The sequence below is a fragment of the Magnolia sinica genome, chromosome 16 (genome assembly GCF_029962835.1).
Source record: "Magnolia sinica isolate HGM2019 chromosome 16, MsV1, whole genome shotgun sequence".
Lineage (NCBI taxonomy): Eukaryota > Viridiplantae > Streptophyta > Magnoliopsida > Magnoliales > Magnoliaceae > Magnolia > Magnolia sinica.
This window is the reverse complement of record NC_080588.1, coordinates 8,295,557-8,315,288: the sequence shown is the minus strand read 5'-3', so window position 1 is coordinate 8,315,288 and position 19,732 is coordinate 8,295,557. Positions and strand designations below refer to the sequence as shown.

Below are 19,732 nucleotides of genomic sequence, written 5' to 3'. Positions count from 1 at the left end.
CAAAAAATCAGGTTAATTTAAAGCTCAAGTGGGTAGGGAATCCTATCGTTGAAACCTAAATGAGTCCACTGTTGTGATGTATAATTGCCATCCATATCATTCATGATGTCATCTCTACTGGGATGGACTGAAATTATATAATAATAAAAATTAGCATGAGCCAAAACTTTTGTGGCCGCGTGAATGTTTCAACGGTGGAAATTCAATCCTCGCATTTTGTTGTCGTGTGGCCCACTCGAGTTTTGGATCTATATCATTGTTGGGTTTATGTCTTAACATGATCTAGAAAAATCAATGAGCAGGATAGATTTATAACAAACATCAGGGTGGGCCCCACCTAGCTTCTGATTGCAGTCAGATGCACTAGTCTTCCTTTTCCAGTAATACAGGGAGAGAGCATTAATAAAGGAGAGAAGGGTTAAACGAAGAGAGAGAAAACACAGTATGAGGAAGATTGTATCAAGAGAAAATGGAATATTTAAAAAATTTATACACTTGTGATTTTTTGGGGAAATCTATCAAATGTGTAACAAATCCGGTCCGTTAAACAGTTATTCTAGTCCCTTAAAAGTATATAAGCATGTGAAATATATAAAATATTATTTTTCTGTAATTAATAGTAAGATATTCTTCTACAAGAAAATTGGATTGTTACAAAATTCAACTTGCATGTGTGGCTGAACTGATTGGTATTATTTACTTATATTTTGCAAATAAAATTGAAATAGTATGTCTTATTTGATAAATGAACTGGATATGTGGTTTATATATATATATATATATATATATATATATATATATATTCTGCCTTTACGTGGAGGCATTTTTGGGATGAGGAAATGAGAAAGTGAATTTGGTAAAAAGTTGGATTTGAATTTGGCAAGTTCCAATGTTCCATTTTAGGTAATTAAACTAGAATCTATGGATTTTTGGACTGTTTATTGAAATGATAGGGCATTTATTGCAAGAAAATATCGTACCAGGAAGGTTTCGCGTTCAAGTTGTAGATGAAAAGATGTGCAAGTAGCTGCATGTGGGGTCTATCAAGGTGTATGTTTGACATCCCAACCAACAGGTTGCCCTATCATGAACAGGATGAAGGCTCAAAAGTTCTGCCAATCCAATTATCAAGTGAGCCACATCATTAACACCCAGATCCAGAGCTCAACTGGCAGACTGAGTGGAGATACCTCCTTTCAACACTTGAGGTCTTGTTATCGATCCGTAGTGGGGGTGGCTAACATGGAGTGTGTATATTGACATGGGTGTGTACAAACAAGCTAACCCAAACAAATAAAAAGTGAGCCACATCATTCGTAAACAATGAACAACCACACAAAAGACCTTGACACTCACATGTTGGTCCACTTGATGGTTGGATTAGTATGATTTTGGCAGCATCCAATTTCATTATGGGCAACTGTGTTAGACCGTTTGAGTTGCATAAATGCTTCATGGTGGATCCAACACCCACTTCAAGTTGTGTGTGAAATAACTTTGAGAATTTGCCAAGTCTTTAGTTTTTTGGAAATTTACAACTGCCCAAATTTATGAGCCTGATTCTGCATTCGAGGCATTATTTATGCCTCTTTCAAAATTTTCATGCTGCTAAATTGATTTGTGCTAAACTCTCATTTTCATTATCAAAATCTCAAGGTCAATCTCATATTATAATGAGAGAAGGCCTCAAGGCCAACCAGTTTTGGACTACAAGTTATGGCCCACCCAGCAAATAACTTCTAACCTTTCATGTGCTTGTGACATCTAATCTATCCAATAGATTGGCCCCATCATGAAGATCACCTTATGAAAAAATGAGCCAGATTCAGTCATCAAGTGGACCACACTTATATTTTGCTATTAATAGTGGACGAGACATTTATGGTGTGGTTCACTTGATGACTAGATGGGAGTGATTTTTACACAAAGTAATCTAAAGGTGGACCAAACTAATTGAAGGATTGTTGTATGTACTTAATAAGTTGGAAGTTATCTACTATGTAGACCATAACTTGTTGTCTAATTAATTGGACTGCACCTACTATGACTATTTTAATGTTATTATTACTGACCAGAATCTTAAGAGTCGACTCGACCAGATGAACATTGAGCCGCGTTTTCAGGTTTTCAAGTCCAGTTGAGGGTCAAACCCAAGCCCAACCCGATCTCAAGAGAACCTGGTTTGCAGCTGACTATACCCAACTCAGATTTGCCTAACCTGAATCCAATCCAGAGTCCTCTGTACTCGAACCCAACCAGACATGACCTGACCCAAACATGTGATTTTTCCTAACCCAAACCTAACCCGAATTCAAATCAGGCTAGCATTTTTCAACCTGAACCCAACCCAAGGACCTTGAGAACCTGACCCAACCTAACCCGAACTCGAGTTGGGTCTGTTGGGTTTGGCTTGAAGCGAGCCCAAGTTGCAGCTCTGGGTGCAGAGCAGAGACATGACCTCTCATAGAACTCAATAGTTGAGTGAATCTTGCTATCTGTATTACAATGCAAACCTTTCTCTGCCAATCACGTCTCTTCAATGCTTCCAATTCAATCCCTTCGATAAATCACATTGCAAAGCTCTCCAACCCCAAATCTTCTATACCCAGAAGCCAAAATCCCACCCAGTCTGCAACACCCACAATCCAAAATCCAAACTCCTCCACTCCCAATGCTTCAAAAGGAGCTGAAATTCAAGACCCAATTTTCAGAATCATCAAGCTCTGCAAATCTGGTCGGCTGGCCAGAGCCATGGAGGCCCTGGAGTCAATGGAAGAGAAGGGAATTACACCCAACTCCAGTGTATATTCCTCTCTCTTGGATGTTTGCACCAAGAAAAAGGCCTTGAGAGAAGGAAAGTTTGTACACTACCACCTTCAGAGGCATGGTTTTGAAAGAGAATTTCCATTGAGAATCAAACTAGCTCTCATGTATGTTTCTTGTGACAGCTTGGATCAAGCTTCCTTGATCTTTGATAGAATTTCAAAGCCAACTGTTTTTTCATGGAATACCATGCTCATTGCTTATGTGCAGAAGGGTCTGTGTGAAAAGGCTTTGGACTTGTTCCATGTCTTGCATCAGAGAGGCTTAAAACCTGACAAATTTACATTTTCAACTGTGTTAAAGGTATGCTGTTTGTTGGATCTTTTGGAACTGGGCCAGCAGCTTCATGGTCTTTTAGTGAAGATGGGTTTTGATCAGAATGTGGTTCTGATGAGTGCATTGGTTGTCATGTATGCCCAATGTGGTGCAATCGAAGTTTCACGGAGAGTGTTTGATGAAATGCCTCAAAGAGATGTTGTGTCATGGAATTCGATGATCACGGCTTACTCAGAGGTATGGCGGTCGGATGATGCATTGGATCTGTACAGTCAAATGTGGGCAGATGGTATAAAGCCAAATGAAACAACGGTTGTGGGTGCTCTTCGTGCTTGTTCGAGGTCAGCGTACTTGCGACAAGGACAAAAGATTCATGCCCACGCGATAAAAAGTGGGATTGAATCGAACATATACATAGCGAGTACACTGGTTGATGTCTACGTTGAATCGGGTGTTTTAGATGATTCAATTGACATCTTTAATAGGATGAAACACAGAAATGTGGTAACTTGGACGGCGATCATCGCCGGTTATGGAATGAGTGGTAAAGGCCACGAAGCTCTCACATTGTTTCATCGGATGATGGAAGAAGGATTGAGACCCAACCATATCACCTTCGTTGCTGTTCTCTCTGCATGTTCTCATTCAGGTCTTGTCACTGAAGGAAAGGACTACTTCAATTCAATGAGCGAACTTTATGGAGTGAAACCCATGTTAGAACATTACTCTTGCATGGTTGATATCTTAGGCCGAGCGGGATTGTTTGATGAAGCAGTCAAATTTATAAAGAAAATGCCTCTAGAGCCTGATTGTAGAGTATGGGGAGCCTTGTTGGGCGCCTGTAGGATTCACTGCAATGTCGGACTAGCTGAGATTGCCGCGGCCCACCTTTTCGAGCTAGAGCCACATAATGCGGGCAACTACATACTGCTGTCGCAAATCTATGCATCGACTAGTAGATGGACCGATGCTGAAAAGATGCGGGTTTTGATGCATGAGAGAGGAGTGAAGAAGAGGGCAGGGTGTAGTTGGATTGAAGTTAGAGATCAAGTCCATTCATTTACATTGGCAGATACAACACACCCAATGTCAGAGAAGATCTATAGTTACTTAGATAGACTACTTAGAAAAATCAAGGATGTGGGTTATGTGCCTGATACCAATCTGGTGGGCCATGATATTAAAGATAGTGAGAAGGAGCTTGTTCTTAGAGGGCACAGTGAGAAGCTAGCCATTGCTTTTGGGCTGATATCCTATCCGTCAAAAGGAATTCCTATCCGCATCACAAAGAACCTGCGTGTGTGTGATGATTGCCACAATGCGACCAAGTTGATATCGAGGGTCACAGGCAGGGATATCATCGCTAGAGATGGGAATCGGTTTCATCATTTCAGTGATGGTGTTTGTTCATGTGGAGATTATTGGTGAAACAGAACACAGCAGTACTTATACTTTCAAGTTTTCAACCTTTGCATGACACAAAGGCGTTGGATGCTTAGTGAATTACATGTAAGCTTTCGAGAATCTGAGGTCTATTATTAAGTGGTTAGAAAGTGCTCGACTTTGGAGTATTTACAATTTGCTAGGGTTTTCAGTTTGTACAAGTGTGGCCAACGATTCTAGAGATCCAATTGTGGATATGATGGCAGTAACTTGTGGATCACAAACATTGAATATTTTTCCTTTCTCAGTTGAATGCAGACAATTGTTTTTTTTCCCCTTAATCAAGAGTTAATAGGCTGGTAAGCAGTTTTTCCGTGATTGCATCTGTAGGAATGTTGGTGTCTGGTCTGCTCATAGTGGGGCCTGCAGGATCAACAGTTAGAATCACTGGGCCATGGGCCACATTCCTACAAACTTGAAAGATGAGCAAACTATAGTCGTTCTTGGGTAAAGCATTGTACAATACATAATTCATTAATATAAAATTGCATATAAGAACTGTACATTATGCTCATGTAATATATGTGTGTGCATATAAAAACTGTGCATTATGCCCATGTAATAACTAGGGCTGAAAGTCGGCTGGGTTGGGTCCGGGTTGGTGCTCAACCCTAGCCCAACCCAAGGTTCCTATACCTCAACCCTAACCCGACCCAACCCAACCTCAGGTTGGGAATTCTCAACCCAAGCCCAACCCAAGCAAGCTCGGGTTGGTCAGGTTGGGCGGGTGGATACATCCTAATATTTTTGTTATTACACTAGTCTATTATATTTCAATACATGTCTTATTTTTTGTATCTATGATTTATTAATTACATATGTAGTTATTTATTGTAAAGAACTTCATTTTTTCTAAACAAACAAGCTAAAATATAGGACAATTACTCCTTTAAAAGTCGTGTTGTGTAGCACACAATCTATTTGGGAGAGAGAAATCCGGCATATCTTGTTAGCTTGAGTAATCAAAAATGACATGGGACCAACGAGACCCGACGGCACTGGAATTTCCTGTGCCTTCAAGACAGACGATCCACACTCAATTATAATTTTTAAGTAACTTATATGTCGATTGGGTTTGGGTTGGGTCGGGCAACTTGAGACCTTAACCCGAGCCTGACCCAAGTTTTATTGGGTTGGTGTTTGTATAGCCCAAGCCCGAGACTGAACCCAATACGTCTTGCCCGAGCCCAACCCAATGTCGGGTCGGTTAGGGGTTGGTCGGGTTGAAACTGCCCGACTTTCAGCTCTAGTAATAACCAATTTGCATGGTGGATAGATATTTTTACCTCATTAGAGTACATAATATATATGTGTGTGCGTGTGCCCGTGCGTGTATAAAATAAAGGGCCTTTTACTCTAACCTCCCTGTAAATTCCAAAACTACCCTTACCTCCCTCACATAAATATAATTAAGAATCCATCCCTCTTAAAAATGCAACATCACTCCAAGCTGCTAACTCCCTGAGCCCTCTTCTCACTAGAAAGAGAAAAACAAAAGATGTTGCTTGCATGGGATTGTGGGTTTTCATAGCATATATGCTATCGCAGCACACTTATGAGAGGTCCAAACCATTTATCATGTGGGATTGGCATAGTGGTGTATGGAGAGAAGAGAAGAGATCGATGTCTTCTTCTCAAGAATAGCCCTTAAATCCACAAGGAGAGAGAATCTCTAACCAAAAGCAAATTAGCAAAGAATCAGGTGAGCATGATCTGAAGATTCATTGAGCCTACAACAATTGCTAACAAGCCAGCAATCAAAGCCACCCCAATAACCAATAGACAGGCTTCCTCCTGAGAAAAGATTGCTTCCAAATCTGCTGGAATGTGTCTGGATCTGGAACAGTTTCCAGGCTTGCAATATCTGCTGTTATATTTGCCAGAATCTGTTGAGATCTATTTCCGCTGAAATAATCATTATCCTTGCCAGAATCTGAGTTTCTCACTCCTATACCCCATAATTTTTTGAGGCCAATTAACACTCGCTCTCCACTGCGAATTGAGGGGATGTGCCAGATGCCTCCCCATTCGACAGTGTAGGCGGTGTCAATCTAGACTCTAAGTAGGCCTTCTTGTCGGTGAGTCCGCAGTTCAACCTTTGGATGGATCGAGGGGAAGTGCAGAATGCCTCCTGATTCATGTGGTCTTAGGGTTGGTAGTGGCTGTCCTATTCTGGAATGGGATTCATGGCGAATCAAAATAGGCAACAAGGTTGGAATGCTGTGCAGTCTAGAACGAGTAATAGAAGAGGCCCCTTTTCAGTTTCTGGGGTGCAAAGGATGTTACACGAGTTTGAGAAATATGGCTAACCGGTGGAAAAGACGGTACCAACTACCAACATAGATTATGGAAAACTAAGAAGATTTGGCTTCGTTAGATATAGATATTAAGAGGATGCATGCAAGGCCGTTGATGTGCTGCATGATAGTGTAGTATGGTATTTAGGCATTCAATCATGGTGTGGATGCAATCGGCTCAAATGGTAAGATAGGAATTGCCACTAGCTCTTTGGTGCCAGTGTGTAGAGAGGTAGAACTACATAGGAAATCTCATCAAATGACTCTGGTGAACTGATTTGACCATAGATAAGGTAAGGGATTCAGTTATGAAGGAAGAAGAGGTAGAACTACATAGAAAATCTCATCAAATGACTAGTTCATTATCATTACTAATCATATGAATATTATAGCAATTCAAATGAAGCATAAGTCAAAGAGACTGAAAAGAAAAGAATGATAAGAGCTATTGCATGCGTGGGATATTGCTACATTCCTCACCATTGGGTTGTTTTGGGGACTTATGGAAGTAGATCCGATGGTGGTTTGTAGGGAGAATTTGGAGGTGGTCACATGAAGCTGTTAATCAATGGATTAGATGATTCATTCAAGCCTAGTACTCTGATAGTTGATGGAAGGGCCTACATGGTAAAAATCAGAGAGGAAGGAGAAGGTTCCATAGGTGTTAACAGTGAGGGAGTGCTTCAAACCAATCATGGTGGTGGAGAAGGAGATTTTTGCTGGCCAGTGAGAAGCACAAAATGTACAGAACAGGGAAGAGAGAGTGTCAACCTCAGAATGGAGGCTCATCACGAGTTTATCATTATATCTGGAGATATGGGAGGAGACCTGTGATGGCTCTTGAGATATTGGAAGAGAAACTAGTGATCAGCTTACCTATCCGAAATACGTGAGTGGCCCAATTTCTTTAGCAAAGCGTGTGAGATTCTAAAATCTAAAAAGGGGCCCCTCATCGACATGCTATGAGGGAAGGGGAGGAGATATAGCTCTCAGCGGGTCCGAGTCAAGCCCTATCTCTAAAACGAGTAAGGAATCTTGGAGATGACCAAGGCCATCAAGCGGAATGTAGATTGAACTCTAGAGACCAGGTCCAGTCTTCTTCTTCGGGATCTGTCTCCTTTAACATGACATCTGAGTCGAGGGATCAATGGTATCTACCCATTGTGTTTAGATTGGTCCCATTATCAAATATAACTCGGACAAGGGTGGTGATGAAGATCGTCAGGGATAAGTAGGAATAGATTACCATTGTTGAAAACAACCCAATGTTTTTAAGCAAATTAGTGGAGGAGCATCTTGAAGCATTAGGTGATATGGATATTAACATGTGAAGTCTCAGCAGGGATTTGGGCCTTTTCATTTTAAGAGGTGAGTGTGACGCTAATCTCTTGTTTGACGAGCTGGAAGAGAGAGGGTGCTTGATCAGAAATGGTGGGCAGTAAAATCAAAGGAAACTAGAAATTAATGAGGTTGGCTACCTCACTTAATTATGAAAAATCGACTAAAGATGGTATTAGAAGCATTAGAAAGAAAGCAAGAGGAAAGAGAAGGGAGGTTGCTCTATGAAGATAGTCTATGGACTGTACGAGGACTGGGCTAGTCAAGGAACTTTTGGATCATAGGAAGGTGGATATAGTTATGTTACAGGAATCCAAATTGACAGATGTGTCAAGAAGAGTAAATGAGGTTTGGAGCTTGGCAAACAAAGACTACTTTTTACTTGCCAAGGGGCTGCAGGGGAGATTATAATTATGTGGAACTCTGACTCTATAGTAGTGGAGGAGGATGGGAGAGGAGAATTCTCTCTATCCTTGAAATGTAGAGGCAGGATAATTTTGCTGGAGTCTTAACTCCTATTTATGGCCCCACTGACCCACAATTAAGAAATGGACTTTGTAATGAGTTGTCAAATGTAAATAGAGATTGGAAATTGCCATGGTTTGTAGGGGGAGACATCAACGCTATCCAATTGGGGAATGAGTTGGGGGAAGTTGGGTCACAACTTCAATGAGAAAGTTGCTTTGTTTGTTGATTCTAACAACCTCATTGATCTTCCACTCAGTGGGGGCAGATTTACATGGTCAAACAATCAGGATTGCTTGGTTATTCGCAAGTTAGACAGGTTCCTAATATTTTCTGATTGGAAAGTCATTTTCCAGGGTCACTCCTTTGAAGACCAACATCGGATCATGTCCCCATATACATTGAGTTGGATGATATATCGTATGGGCTTTCCCTGTTCTAATTCCAAAATTGGTGGGTGAAGCGAGAGCGCTTTGGGGCAATCGTAGCAAAGTAGTGAGCTGAGTCTGAGGTAGAAGGGTGGGCAAGGTATAGATTGATGGAAAAATTATAAACAATTTGTAAAGATCAAGTTGAATGAGTGGAGTAAATCCAAGTTCAGAGCTGATAATGTTAGAAAAGATAAGTTCTGGGTAAGATAAACAATATAAATATGGAGGAAAAGAGCGGAGCCCTTGATGATTAGAGGAGAGTGGAGAGAGGCTTATAAATCCGAGTATCAATAGTCTTAATAGAGAAGAAATTGTAGAGGCAAAAATCCAAAGCCACATGGTTGAAATAGGGATATAGAAATAACTCTTCTTGTGTAAAGTTGCAGAAGGAAGACTATATTCATAGGACTCTGTATCAAATATTCTGTTGGAGTACCTAGACAGATTTGGTTTATTTTTAAGTTTGAGCAAAGCTTGATGGTCTTCTCTTTAAATGAGGATCAAGCTCAATGTCTGGAAAGAGAATTTCAAGAGAATGATAGGAGGGTGGTCTGGGAGATGGATCTTAATTAAGGCACTGGGTCTAGATGGTTTTTCCATAGCATTCTTCAAAGAATGTTGGTCCTCATGAAGCACATCATCTTGGAAGAATGCCATGAAAGGGGGCCTCCGTGTGTAAAGAGCGAGAAAGAAGAATTGGTCTCTCCTAGGAAAATGGCGGTTGAGGTAAGGGGAGGAGCTTGGAGGATTATGGAGAGAGGTAATTTGTAAGAAGTATGGTGAAGGGGAGGAAAGGGGGTGGTTCCCAAATGTTCAAGCATCTTCAAAGCTTCATTGCAGGAGTTTATATATATATATATATATTAACACACACCCACACCCCTCACAATCATACACACATCTACCCCACATGGGCACTTGATTCCATGATCTTAATGTTGAAATAGAGTTTATCTACCACTAAGACATGGAGCCGAACCCTTCATGAGAGTAGGTGAAAGAATTAGATTTTCAGTGTTTAGATTCTTATTATTATTATTTTTAATGCACTCCCCCACATGGGCACTCGAAACCATGATTACAGTGTTGAAACACATTCTATCTACTACTGAGCCATGGGTTGGAACCCCCTCTATTAGTTCTCAATAATTGTGAACAAAGAGGCTAAGGTGGCACACTGTTATGAAGTGGTTGGTGGGGCTTCTGTTTGAACTGTTATCATTAGGAAAAAAAAAACCTTAATGGCAACATGGCAACTGATTTTGGGACTTTTAAAATGTACTTAGTGAGATCTACTTAGATGTGGAGGAATGTTGTAAGAAAGACATTGGAGTGGTCCGCGAAGGGAACCTATCCAAGTCTCTCTTGATGAAAATGGGTGAAAATGACAATCCTTAGTTCAAAGGCGCTTACGCTTGGGCACCAAGCCTACATTTCAAGCCCAACACCAGCCATTGGGCGAAGCCCATGGACCTATAAGACCGGGCCCACATAGTCGTAGATTCAAAACATGGGATGGTCGGGATGAGGACGACCATTGTTAAAACACTTGAAAAATTGTGTATGCATCTATTGTGGTGCGTGTATGCCATCCAATTCAATCATCTGACTTTCCGCATTGGGATTATAGGATGGCGCAAGGAAAAAAAAGAAAGAAAAGAAAATAAAGAGACCATTCTAAAACATGTGGGCCACACAACGTGAGTTTATATGTTCTACGCATGATTTAACCTTGTTCTGTGGTGTGGCCCACCTGAGTTTTGGGATTCTGAGTGGAAAAAAAAAAGAAGAATTACATGGCATACCTGATGGACAGGGTTGATCTAGATGTGGGACGAGGATCAAGCACACTCCTAACACATATGGACTGGAAGAAGTACAAGGAAAAATTGACAAAATTTAGCATGGTTTTGATAAGTGGATAGGTTGAAATTTCACAAGAAATTCTAGATTGCTTGCTGGCTGATTTTTGTCAATTTAGACATGTCAAAATTCTGTTCGTAGGTTAAAATATTGTTCCAGATTGCTTGTTGGCTAGTTTCTACCAGTTTAGATAGGTCGACAGATCTTGTCGATAGGTCGAAATCCAGTTTGATAGGTTGAAAATCACAGAATTTTCAGTTTAAATCTCTAGACACTTTTTGGCTGTTTTGACTTGTTGACTCGACCGATTGATGATGTTGATAGATGGCAAAAATTACACATTTTTCGAAAATAGTTTTCTTATTTGATTAGGACTCTCTTATTTATGATTTTAGGGTTTGTTTAAGGTTATTTAAGGCATGTTAAACTCATTTTTTAAGCTTCAATAATTCATGCAAACAATTAAAAACTTCTTAAAAATTCTATTTCTTTTCATGGGTTCGAGATTTTCTCTTGTAGTTTCAAGAGCACCTTGTGAATTCAAGGTATTTATCGATTAAGGAAGACGGTGATTCACCTTATCACATCCTCCCCTGCGTCAGTTGGTATTGGAGTGACGCTTTTTCACGGATCAGTGGTTTCTAATGATGGGTTGGGCACAATCCCATGGATGGTGCTCTAGGGAGTTATCCTTTAATAGCAACAGCTTTCAAGGCGGCGTAACGAGAGATTCGGCAATGTAGACTGCCATCGATCACATGACGGAGACCCTAGGGCAGTTCCATGTTTGTGGCGATGATCTGCCTGCAGTAGTCGCTGAAATTCCTAGTTGCATTGATTGTAGGGCAATGCCGATGGTGAATCATAGAATTGCACCTCGAGAAGGTGAGATCTAGCGACATGATTCCTCAACACCCTAGACGAGACATTGATCAGATAGATCAAACAGATCAAGAATTCATGATAAAAGTTGATCTTCCTAGTTTCAACGACTAACTCCACATTGAGGACTTCCTCGATTGACTACTCGAAGTTGAATATTTTTTCAACTATATGGATATCACGCAAGATAATAAAGTTAAACCTGTGGTTTACAAGTTGAAGGGCAGAGCTTCAACTTGGCAGGAACAACTTCAACTCGAGCGGACAAGGCAGATGAAAGAGTTAATCTGCATGTGGTCGCAGATGAACCAGTTGTTGTGCGCGCGATTCCTCCATTGAGATTATGATCATGTATTTTTCCAATAATACCAAAATTTTCAACAGGATAGCCGATTGGTGAGGGGTTTTGTAGAGAAACACCGTTGTTTATCGTCAAGAGTCAGTCGAGGAGTTGCAATAGGCCGCTAGATTCATCAGTGGCGCACATGTGACCCCTGTGGAAGTGGAGAACCAATCCAATACTTCTAAAGTGCGAGAGTAACATCTCATAAATAAATGGGATTTCATCAAACACTTTGAAGAGACAGGAGTGATGTCCATGACCATTCCAAAAGATGTAAAACTCGTGTTGCAAGAGTTCAAGATGATTGTGATCACCAAAATTTTCGATGAGTTGTCTCCTATGCATAGAGGTGGGCATGGGACGACCCGATTCGGCTAACTTGACTCGTCTGACTTGGTCCGATCTGACTCGACCTGAACTGAATGGGTGAGTCGGTCCGAACCGAGTAAGCTTCGCTAAATCCGAACTCAAACTGAGTCGAGTTCGAGTTACCCCGAAACTCGATCCGGTTATATTTGACTCGATTTGAAACCCATCTCTCTAACCCTACCTCGACCTGATCCCAACCTCTCTCTCTCTCTCTCTCTCTCTCTCTCCCTCCCTCATCCTCCTCCTCTTCCAAGCTTGGCAACCACCCACCACCATCACCCTCCTCCTCCTCCTCCTCCTCCTCCTCCTCTCTCTCCTCTCCACTCCCTCCCTTCCTCCCTCATCCTCCTCCTCTTCCTCTTCAAAGCCCGGTAACCACCTCCTCCTTTTCCTCTTCTAAGCCCAACAACCACCCACCACCATTACCCTCCTCCTCCTCTCTCTCCTCTCCACTCCCTCCCTCCCTCATCTCTCAATTTGACTTGGTGCCAACTCGACCCAACTCGGTACTTCTGACCGGATCGGACTCGGTCCAGATCAATCTAGGTCAAATCGAACTCGGATCGAGTTAGGCATGCTGGACTCTGTATCGAGTCGGATTGAGTTCGGGTCAGGGCTATTTCAAAACCGGATTGAGTCGAGTCAGCCCTAACTTGGCTCAACTCGGCTCAATGCCCAGTTCTACCTATGCAGAAGATTGGTTTTTCTCAGTTTGAGTTTGTCTCCAACAACATAAAGAGTCAATTTACCAACCAGGCTTAATTTGAGGTTGTGTATGCACGAGTTCCTAAACCTGCACTCAACTTGTTTCCATTGCCTAAACTACTTGGAACGACTATTGCGGCGGATAATAGGACAGTTTGGGTAGCAACTATTCATGCTGATATTTAGAAAAAAAGAAGCCCACTATAGAGTACAAGGAAGATGTTAATAAATGTCGACACTCGAAGTTTAATATGTATTGTGATCAAGTCCATTGAAGAGCTAGAGAAAGAACATGTATCGTGAACCAAACTCGAAGATGAGTTTTTTTTTTTCCAAGTGGATGGGTCTAATGCAGGACTAGGATCAAGCACATTTTTAACGCATATGAACCGGAAGAAGCCCAAGGAGAAATAGATAAAATTCAACATAGTTTTGACAGGTCGACAGGTCAAAATTTTGCCAGAAATTCTATATTGCTTATTGGCTGATTTTTGTTAGTTTAGACAAGTTGAAATCCTGTTCTACAAGTCGAAATATTATTCCAGATTGTTTGCTGGCTGATTTCTACTAGTTTAGGTTGACGGGTAAAAATCCAGTTGGGTAGGTTGACAGATCGGGTCGATATGACAAAAATCACAGAATTTTCGGTTTAAATCTCTGGACACATTTTTGTGTTTTGACTTGTTGACTTGACCGGTCAATGACAGTTTGACAGATGGCAAAAATTACACGTTTTTCAGAAATAATTTTCTTATTTGATAATGACTCTCTTATTTACAATTTTAGGATTTATTTAAATTATTTAAGGCATGTTAAACTCATTTTTTAACCTATCAATAATTCATTCAATCAATCAAAAACTTCTTAGAAATTCTATTTCTCATTTTGGATTTGAGATTTTCTCTCATGCACCTTTTCCCAATGGAATGATCGGTTAGCATAAGTGACCCCCTCCCATCGGGATACAACCCTCAGCTCTATCGGGCCCAACTTGATGTCTATGTTATATGGACTCGGAATGCGTAGTGTAGTACACATATAAGAGGTTAGTAATGTGTGCTGCTGGAAAAGTTACTGGGTCCCACCAAATGTATATGTTTTATCCAAACCGTCCATCCATTTTTCAGCTCGTTTTGGAGCCTGAGCCCAAAAATGAGGCAGATCCAAATCTAGGTGGACCACACCATGGGAATGGAAACACTGGTGATTGAACGACGCTAAAAACTTCTTGGGGCCTACAAGAGTTGTGGATAGAGTTGAAATTTGTGTTTTCCCTTTGTTGACCCATGGATGGCAAATGAGGAAGCGGATTAAACTTTTGTGAGTCTACCACTATAGCAAGAGTAAGGAACCAGGCGCCACTGACCTTGGTGGTATTTTGAAGTCACCAAGGACTGTAGACTCCACCGTGATGTATGTGTTATATCTACACCTTAATGATGTCTTATATATCTATGCCATCCATCTGTTTCTCCGTACCAGTTTAAGACGTGTTCTAAAAAATTAAGCTGATCCAAATATAAGGTGGACCACACCGCAGGAAATAGTGGTGATTGGATGTCCACCGTCAAAACCTTCCTAAGGTCCACAGTAATGCCCACTGTAACGTTTCCTTTCCATCCAACCCATTGGTGAAGAGGTTGATGTCATTGATAGGAGCTCGATGCCATCGGAAAAATCTGAAAAATTTATGTTTTGTCACTAGAATGTTTTGGTGTTCTACTTGTTGGCATCCAAGAGGGTGTTCGATGCCATAGAGAAGAGGTCGATGCCATTGAAGTCCCATCAAAATCCATGTTTACAATATATTATTTGTTCTTCAATGGTACTTCAATGACACTTCGATGGAAGATCAAAATTCAATGACATCGAAGATCCTTCAATGACATGGAAATGTCAAGTCTGCACTTAAAAGAGGCATGCCGGTTCATTTTCAAATCCACATTTTCGGATTTCTAAGCTCCAAATCTCCACAACCACTGTCCATGAACAAGGTTAGGGCTTCTAACAATCCGTGTCCTCCCCATTTCTCTTGGTCCACTTCGTGCATCATTGATTTGTGCGTTGATCTAATTCATCCTTGAGTGGTAGGTTGGCTCTCTCACTACTTGTTTCAATTCTGTCTTGACTGCACACTCTCTTGTTCGAATCTGTGTGTGTTTGACTCCTAGATTTCCTTATCATAACCGAGCAAGTTAGTCGTGTTGTCCTTTTACGTTCAAATCCTCCTCAAAGTGCCGAAGGACAACAAGGGCAAAGCCCCAACGGTTGGTGAAACTTCTTGGCCCAATCAGGTCAAGAAGTTGGCACTGTGACGTGTACATTACGCAAATGTTGCTTGTTGTCACCTCCACTATCGCCAACCCATTCTGCCCATATTGAGGAACCGTTGGTCCCTGAAACACCTATGACAAACTCTCCATTGGACAAATATACCGGCCATAAAATCATTTCTTTTCCACACCCCCACACACTCATGACGTAGTGGGATTTCACCACCAATGGATACTCGAACCTTTGACTAGGTGTTGAAACTCCTAAGAGTCTACCACCGGAGCAAGAGTAATGATCCTACAATGAAAGAATGGTCGACATTCAATGTATTCAATCCTACGGTGTTAATGAGATGTTACGAGCTATCGGTTGAGAAAATGTGCTCAAATTTGGAGGGACGAATCAGAGAAAACAAGTTTATAGGTTCTTGTCCAAGTGTAGGAGCCCTACACTTTGACATCCTTCATTTAAAGTTGAAATTAGTGGTCGTATCATTATAATAACCTGAGCTCAAGTTGCCACATTGATCAGGATTCCGCTGTCCCGAGAGCCACAACCAGATTATGATCTTGCATCTCCTCAAGTAAGGGACATGGTGACCAAATTCCTCTACAATAGGAAAGAGGAGAAATGGATTCAAGGCAATGCACTCCGGTCCTTAAACATGTCAAGCCAATTCCGCATTCTACATTCAATATTCTCTACCAATGTCTACACTAGGGGAACTAATCATGTATATCTCACCCCTTTCATGGTAGACATTGTTTACAATGTCTGGATGGGCGTAAGTCTATGTCTGCCAACCATTATCATCCATCAGCTTGTGTAGCTACTATGAGAAAGTCTCCCCACATACATCCCATTTGGACATTTGCTATGTCTTCTGGCTAAGGAGATTGGATTCTTCCCAACTTCTGACGTCCCGATTCTTCCAGCATTAATCACCAGTGGCAACATCAAGAAAATGCATCTACTGGCCCCAATAGTAGTAAATGCTGACGCAGATTAGATGACTGCCCTAGTAGTAGCAGTAGAGGTTGGACAAACATGCACCGAGGCAACATAAGAACAGGAGCCCTTGACATAGGCCACTCCTGCCACAACGACTGCACGACGATACATGCAACAACAGGACCACCTTGATTAGTTGATTTCCGAGCAGACATGATAGGGGGAGCGCCTCTCTCGGCTGGAGCAGATTATCCACTCTCTACAACATACGACGTGAGAGATCATGAGATTCTTGACTTACTACCATGATGATGTTGCCCCACAAGACCCGAGAGTTAGAATAGGGTTTGTTTATCGAGTCTTTTGTTATTTGACCATCTCGGTCGGATGTTACTTTTTGATTGACCAGAGATGGATAGACAACGTTATGTACATTTTGGATATTTTGTTTTGTGTGGATATTATATACATCCTTTGGAGTACATTTTGTTATACATCACTCTTATGATTGTTACCCCTGTATATTTGCACTGTCTATTGTTTCTCTCCATGTTATGCTTTATGATTTATGCACATTTTCAAGTGTGGGAAGAAATCTGTTCAAAAAGAAAATCTCAAAAACAGATAAGTTTCGATCCCATCGAAATCCTGTTGAACTATCTTCGATGGCATCGAATACAAAGCCTAAACTGTCCAGCAAGTTAAATTCAAAATTTTGGATTTTTACAATGCCATCAAAGGCATCGAAGCCCTCTCGATGGCATCGAATAGGAGCTCCAAAATGTCCAGCAACTTAAAGTCAAAATTTTAAAATTTTCTGATGGCATTGAAGTGCATTTGATGTCGTTGAAGGATCCCGTTGATGACATCAAAGCCCTGTCAATGACATCAAACAGAAACACCAAATTGTCAAGCAACCTTAGGTAAAAAATACTGATTTTCTAGATTTTTCCGATGGCATCGAGGTACATTCGATGGGATTAAAGGGCTGCTTTGATGGAATCGAAGATCTTCTGATGGCATCAAGTAGGTACCTCAAAATTTTTAGCAAACCGAAGTAATTTTTCTAGATTTTTTCAATGGCATCAAAGGGATGCCTCGATGGAATCGAAGATCTTCCGTTGGCATCGAGCAGGTATCTCAAAATGTCCAGCAAACTCAAGTCATTTTTCTATATTTTTCCAATGGCATCGAAGACCACTCGATGACATAGAGTAGAGACGTTAATCTGTCCAACAACAATTTGACAATTAATGTATTTAAACATTCACTGTCACATTACATTTAAAAAAAAATACATTAATGCGAATCACAAAAAATACATTAATGTATATCTTTATAGGAAAAGTATGATACATTATTCGTTTGGTATTAGAAATTGCACCTCTGTCGATTATGTCCCGTTTGTTTGTACCTTCCGCACTTTACTATTTTTTGTTCCTCTCCATGTGAAGGAATTCATGTCATCTTCGGTCTTCCAGCTGACCTCTTCTGTTGTGGGGGTTTAATTTTCACATAATACTTCCTAAATTCGTTTGATATTTTCAATTTGCTCTTATCACATAATAGGTACACGGATTCGTTATTTGTGATCTGATAATTTTACACCGTATGGAATGGGGAGGAGTAGGTATAATGAGGAAGATTATACTCTATATATGCTGAAAGAACACGCAAACAAGGCAGTCATGACATGTATACAAAAGTTCACTGAGCTTAACCGTGTCATTATAATCTCACGTAATATAATACTTGTCTCGAGAAATTGTATGACAATGGACATCACGCGCCCTCGGTAGAAGACCCTTTAGCTGTTCCTCCGTCCATGGTGTCAATAGTTCAATAGATGATGCAGATTCTCTTTTCTTATAAAACATTTATTGGATCTTAAATCTAACCGTCTCTATTAGTATGGTTACAAGTTATTCTCTTGCTTTTTTGAACAAAGCATTAACACACTCTGATATGTTAATAGTGACCAACTTGAATTTTTTTCCTGGAAAATGCAAAGATGCCCATCTTTCGTATTCTATTTTTATCAACCATGCCTGTACTGCAAGGTTAGCCATTTCAATATTATGTATTAAATTTTCGACGGCAACATTCTTGCACGTCTTTACAGCTCGCTAATAATACTTTTCCAATGACTCGTCTTTAAATGCGTCAACTAAGTTTTTGTAGACATGGTAGGCGTGGTAGCCATTGATTGTATATCAGAAGACTTCGGGGACTTATTTCATTAAACCTTTATGTCGGTCCGATACAATGACAAACCCGGAAGATACCCTAACGTACAATTAAGGTAGGTAAGGAATCAATTCCAATTGCTACTGTTTCCTGATTCTTCGATACTAAATGCTATTGGTAGGATATGATTGTCTCCATCCAAGGCTGTATCTATGAATAAAACACCATTATTTTTACCTTTTAGGTATATCCTATCGATGGCCAACACCATTTGTAAAGAATTTTGAAAACGTCTAACACGCTGTCCGAGAGCAATAAAATATCTCTTGAACTTGCTCGTTTATAGGTTAACAAGCACGTCAGTCACTGTCCTTGGGTTAACCCTCCTCAGATCATGCAAATAGATTGTGAGTTTATTATAGAGTCTTCATAAGATCCCATTACACGCTTGATTGTGATCTCCTCAGCCTGCTATGCCTTCTTATAGCTGATAAAAATATTACATTTCTCATGCATAACCAATATAATGTCACTCAGCCTTAATCTCATGCGTTGCTTAATATGACTAATAACCAACTCACTAACTACCTTACTACTTGCTTGTTGGTGATCACTCTTCATCCATGAATTTCACATGCGTGTTTGGACGTGTAAGTCCTTATCTTGAATATCCTCACATCATTCATCCTAAATGCATGAACCCTTCATTCATAATTATCTTTGAAATATACCATAGTGAATCTCTTGGATGATGAGTACAGGACCCTATATTAGAAGTTTTTACAAATTGCAAATTAGCTCAAAACATATTGCCATCGACTCTTATCCTTAAACATTTTTCCAATAGCTATCTCAATCGGGTCATCCAATGAATGAATATTATGACAAATACGCATTTATGAATGCACCATCATCGAAAGGCACATTAACTTGACTAGTCATGATGTTTGATGTTCGAGGCAACTCGGGCAGTGGAATGTCACTTAGACGTATACATTCGTCATCGATAGTGGAAGATGAAGGCACATGTACTCTTGTAGATAAATGAGATGCCATATATTCACATTCGAGGTTAAGGTCAACTG

The 19,732-nt window shown here is 40.6% G+C and overlaps 1 protein-coding gene across 1 annotated transcript; it reads left to right on the top strand.

The window, feature by feature from the left end:
• The first annotated feature begins 2,136 nt into the window (after nt 1–2,136).
• On the top strand, nt 2,137–4,809 carry LOC131229460 (pentatricopeptide repeat-containing protein At2g03880, mitochondrial-like). Its single transcript, XM_058225423.1, has one exon. The coding sequence runs from the start codon at nt 2,506–2,508 to the stop codon at nt 4,525–4,527; it is 2,022 nt and encodes a 673-aa protein (XP_058081406.1). The 5' UTR covers nt 2,137–2,505; the 3' UTR covers nt 4,528–4,809.
• Nucleotides 4,810–19,732: the final 14,923 nt, after the last annotated feature.

What these genes read in the sequence shown, in the direction of transcription:
- LOC131229460 (XM_058225423.1), top strand. Translation starts at nt 2,506, where the DNA reads ATGCAAACCTTTCTCTGCCAATCACGTCTCTTCAATGCTTCCAATTCA.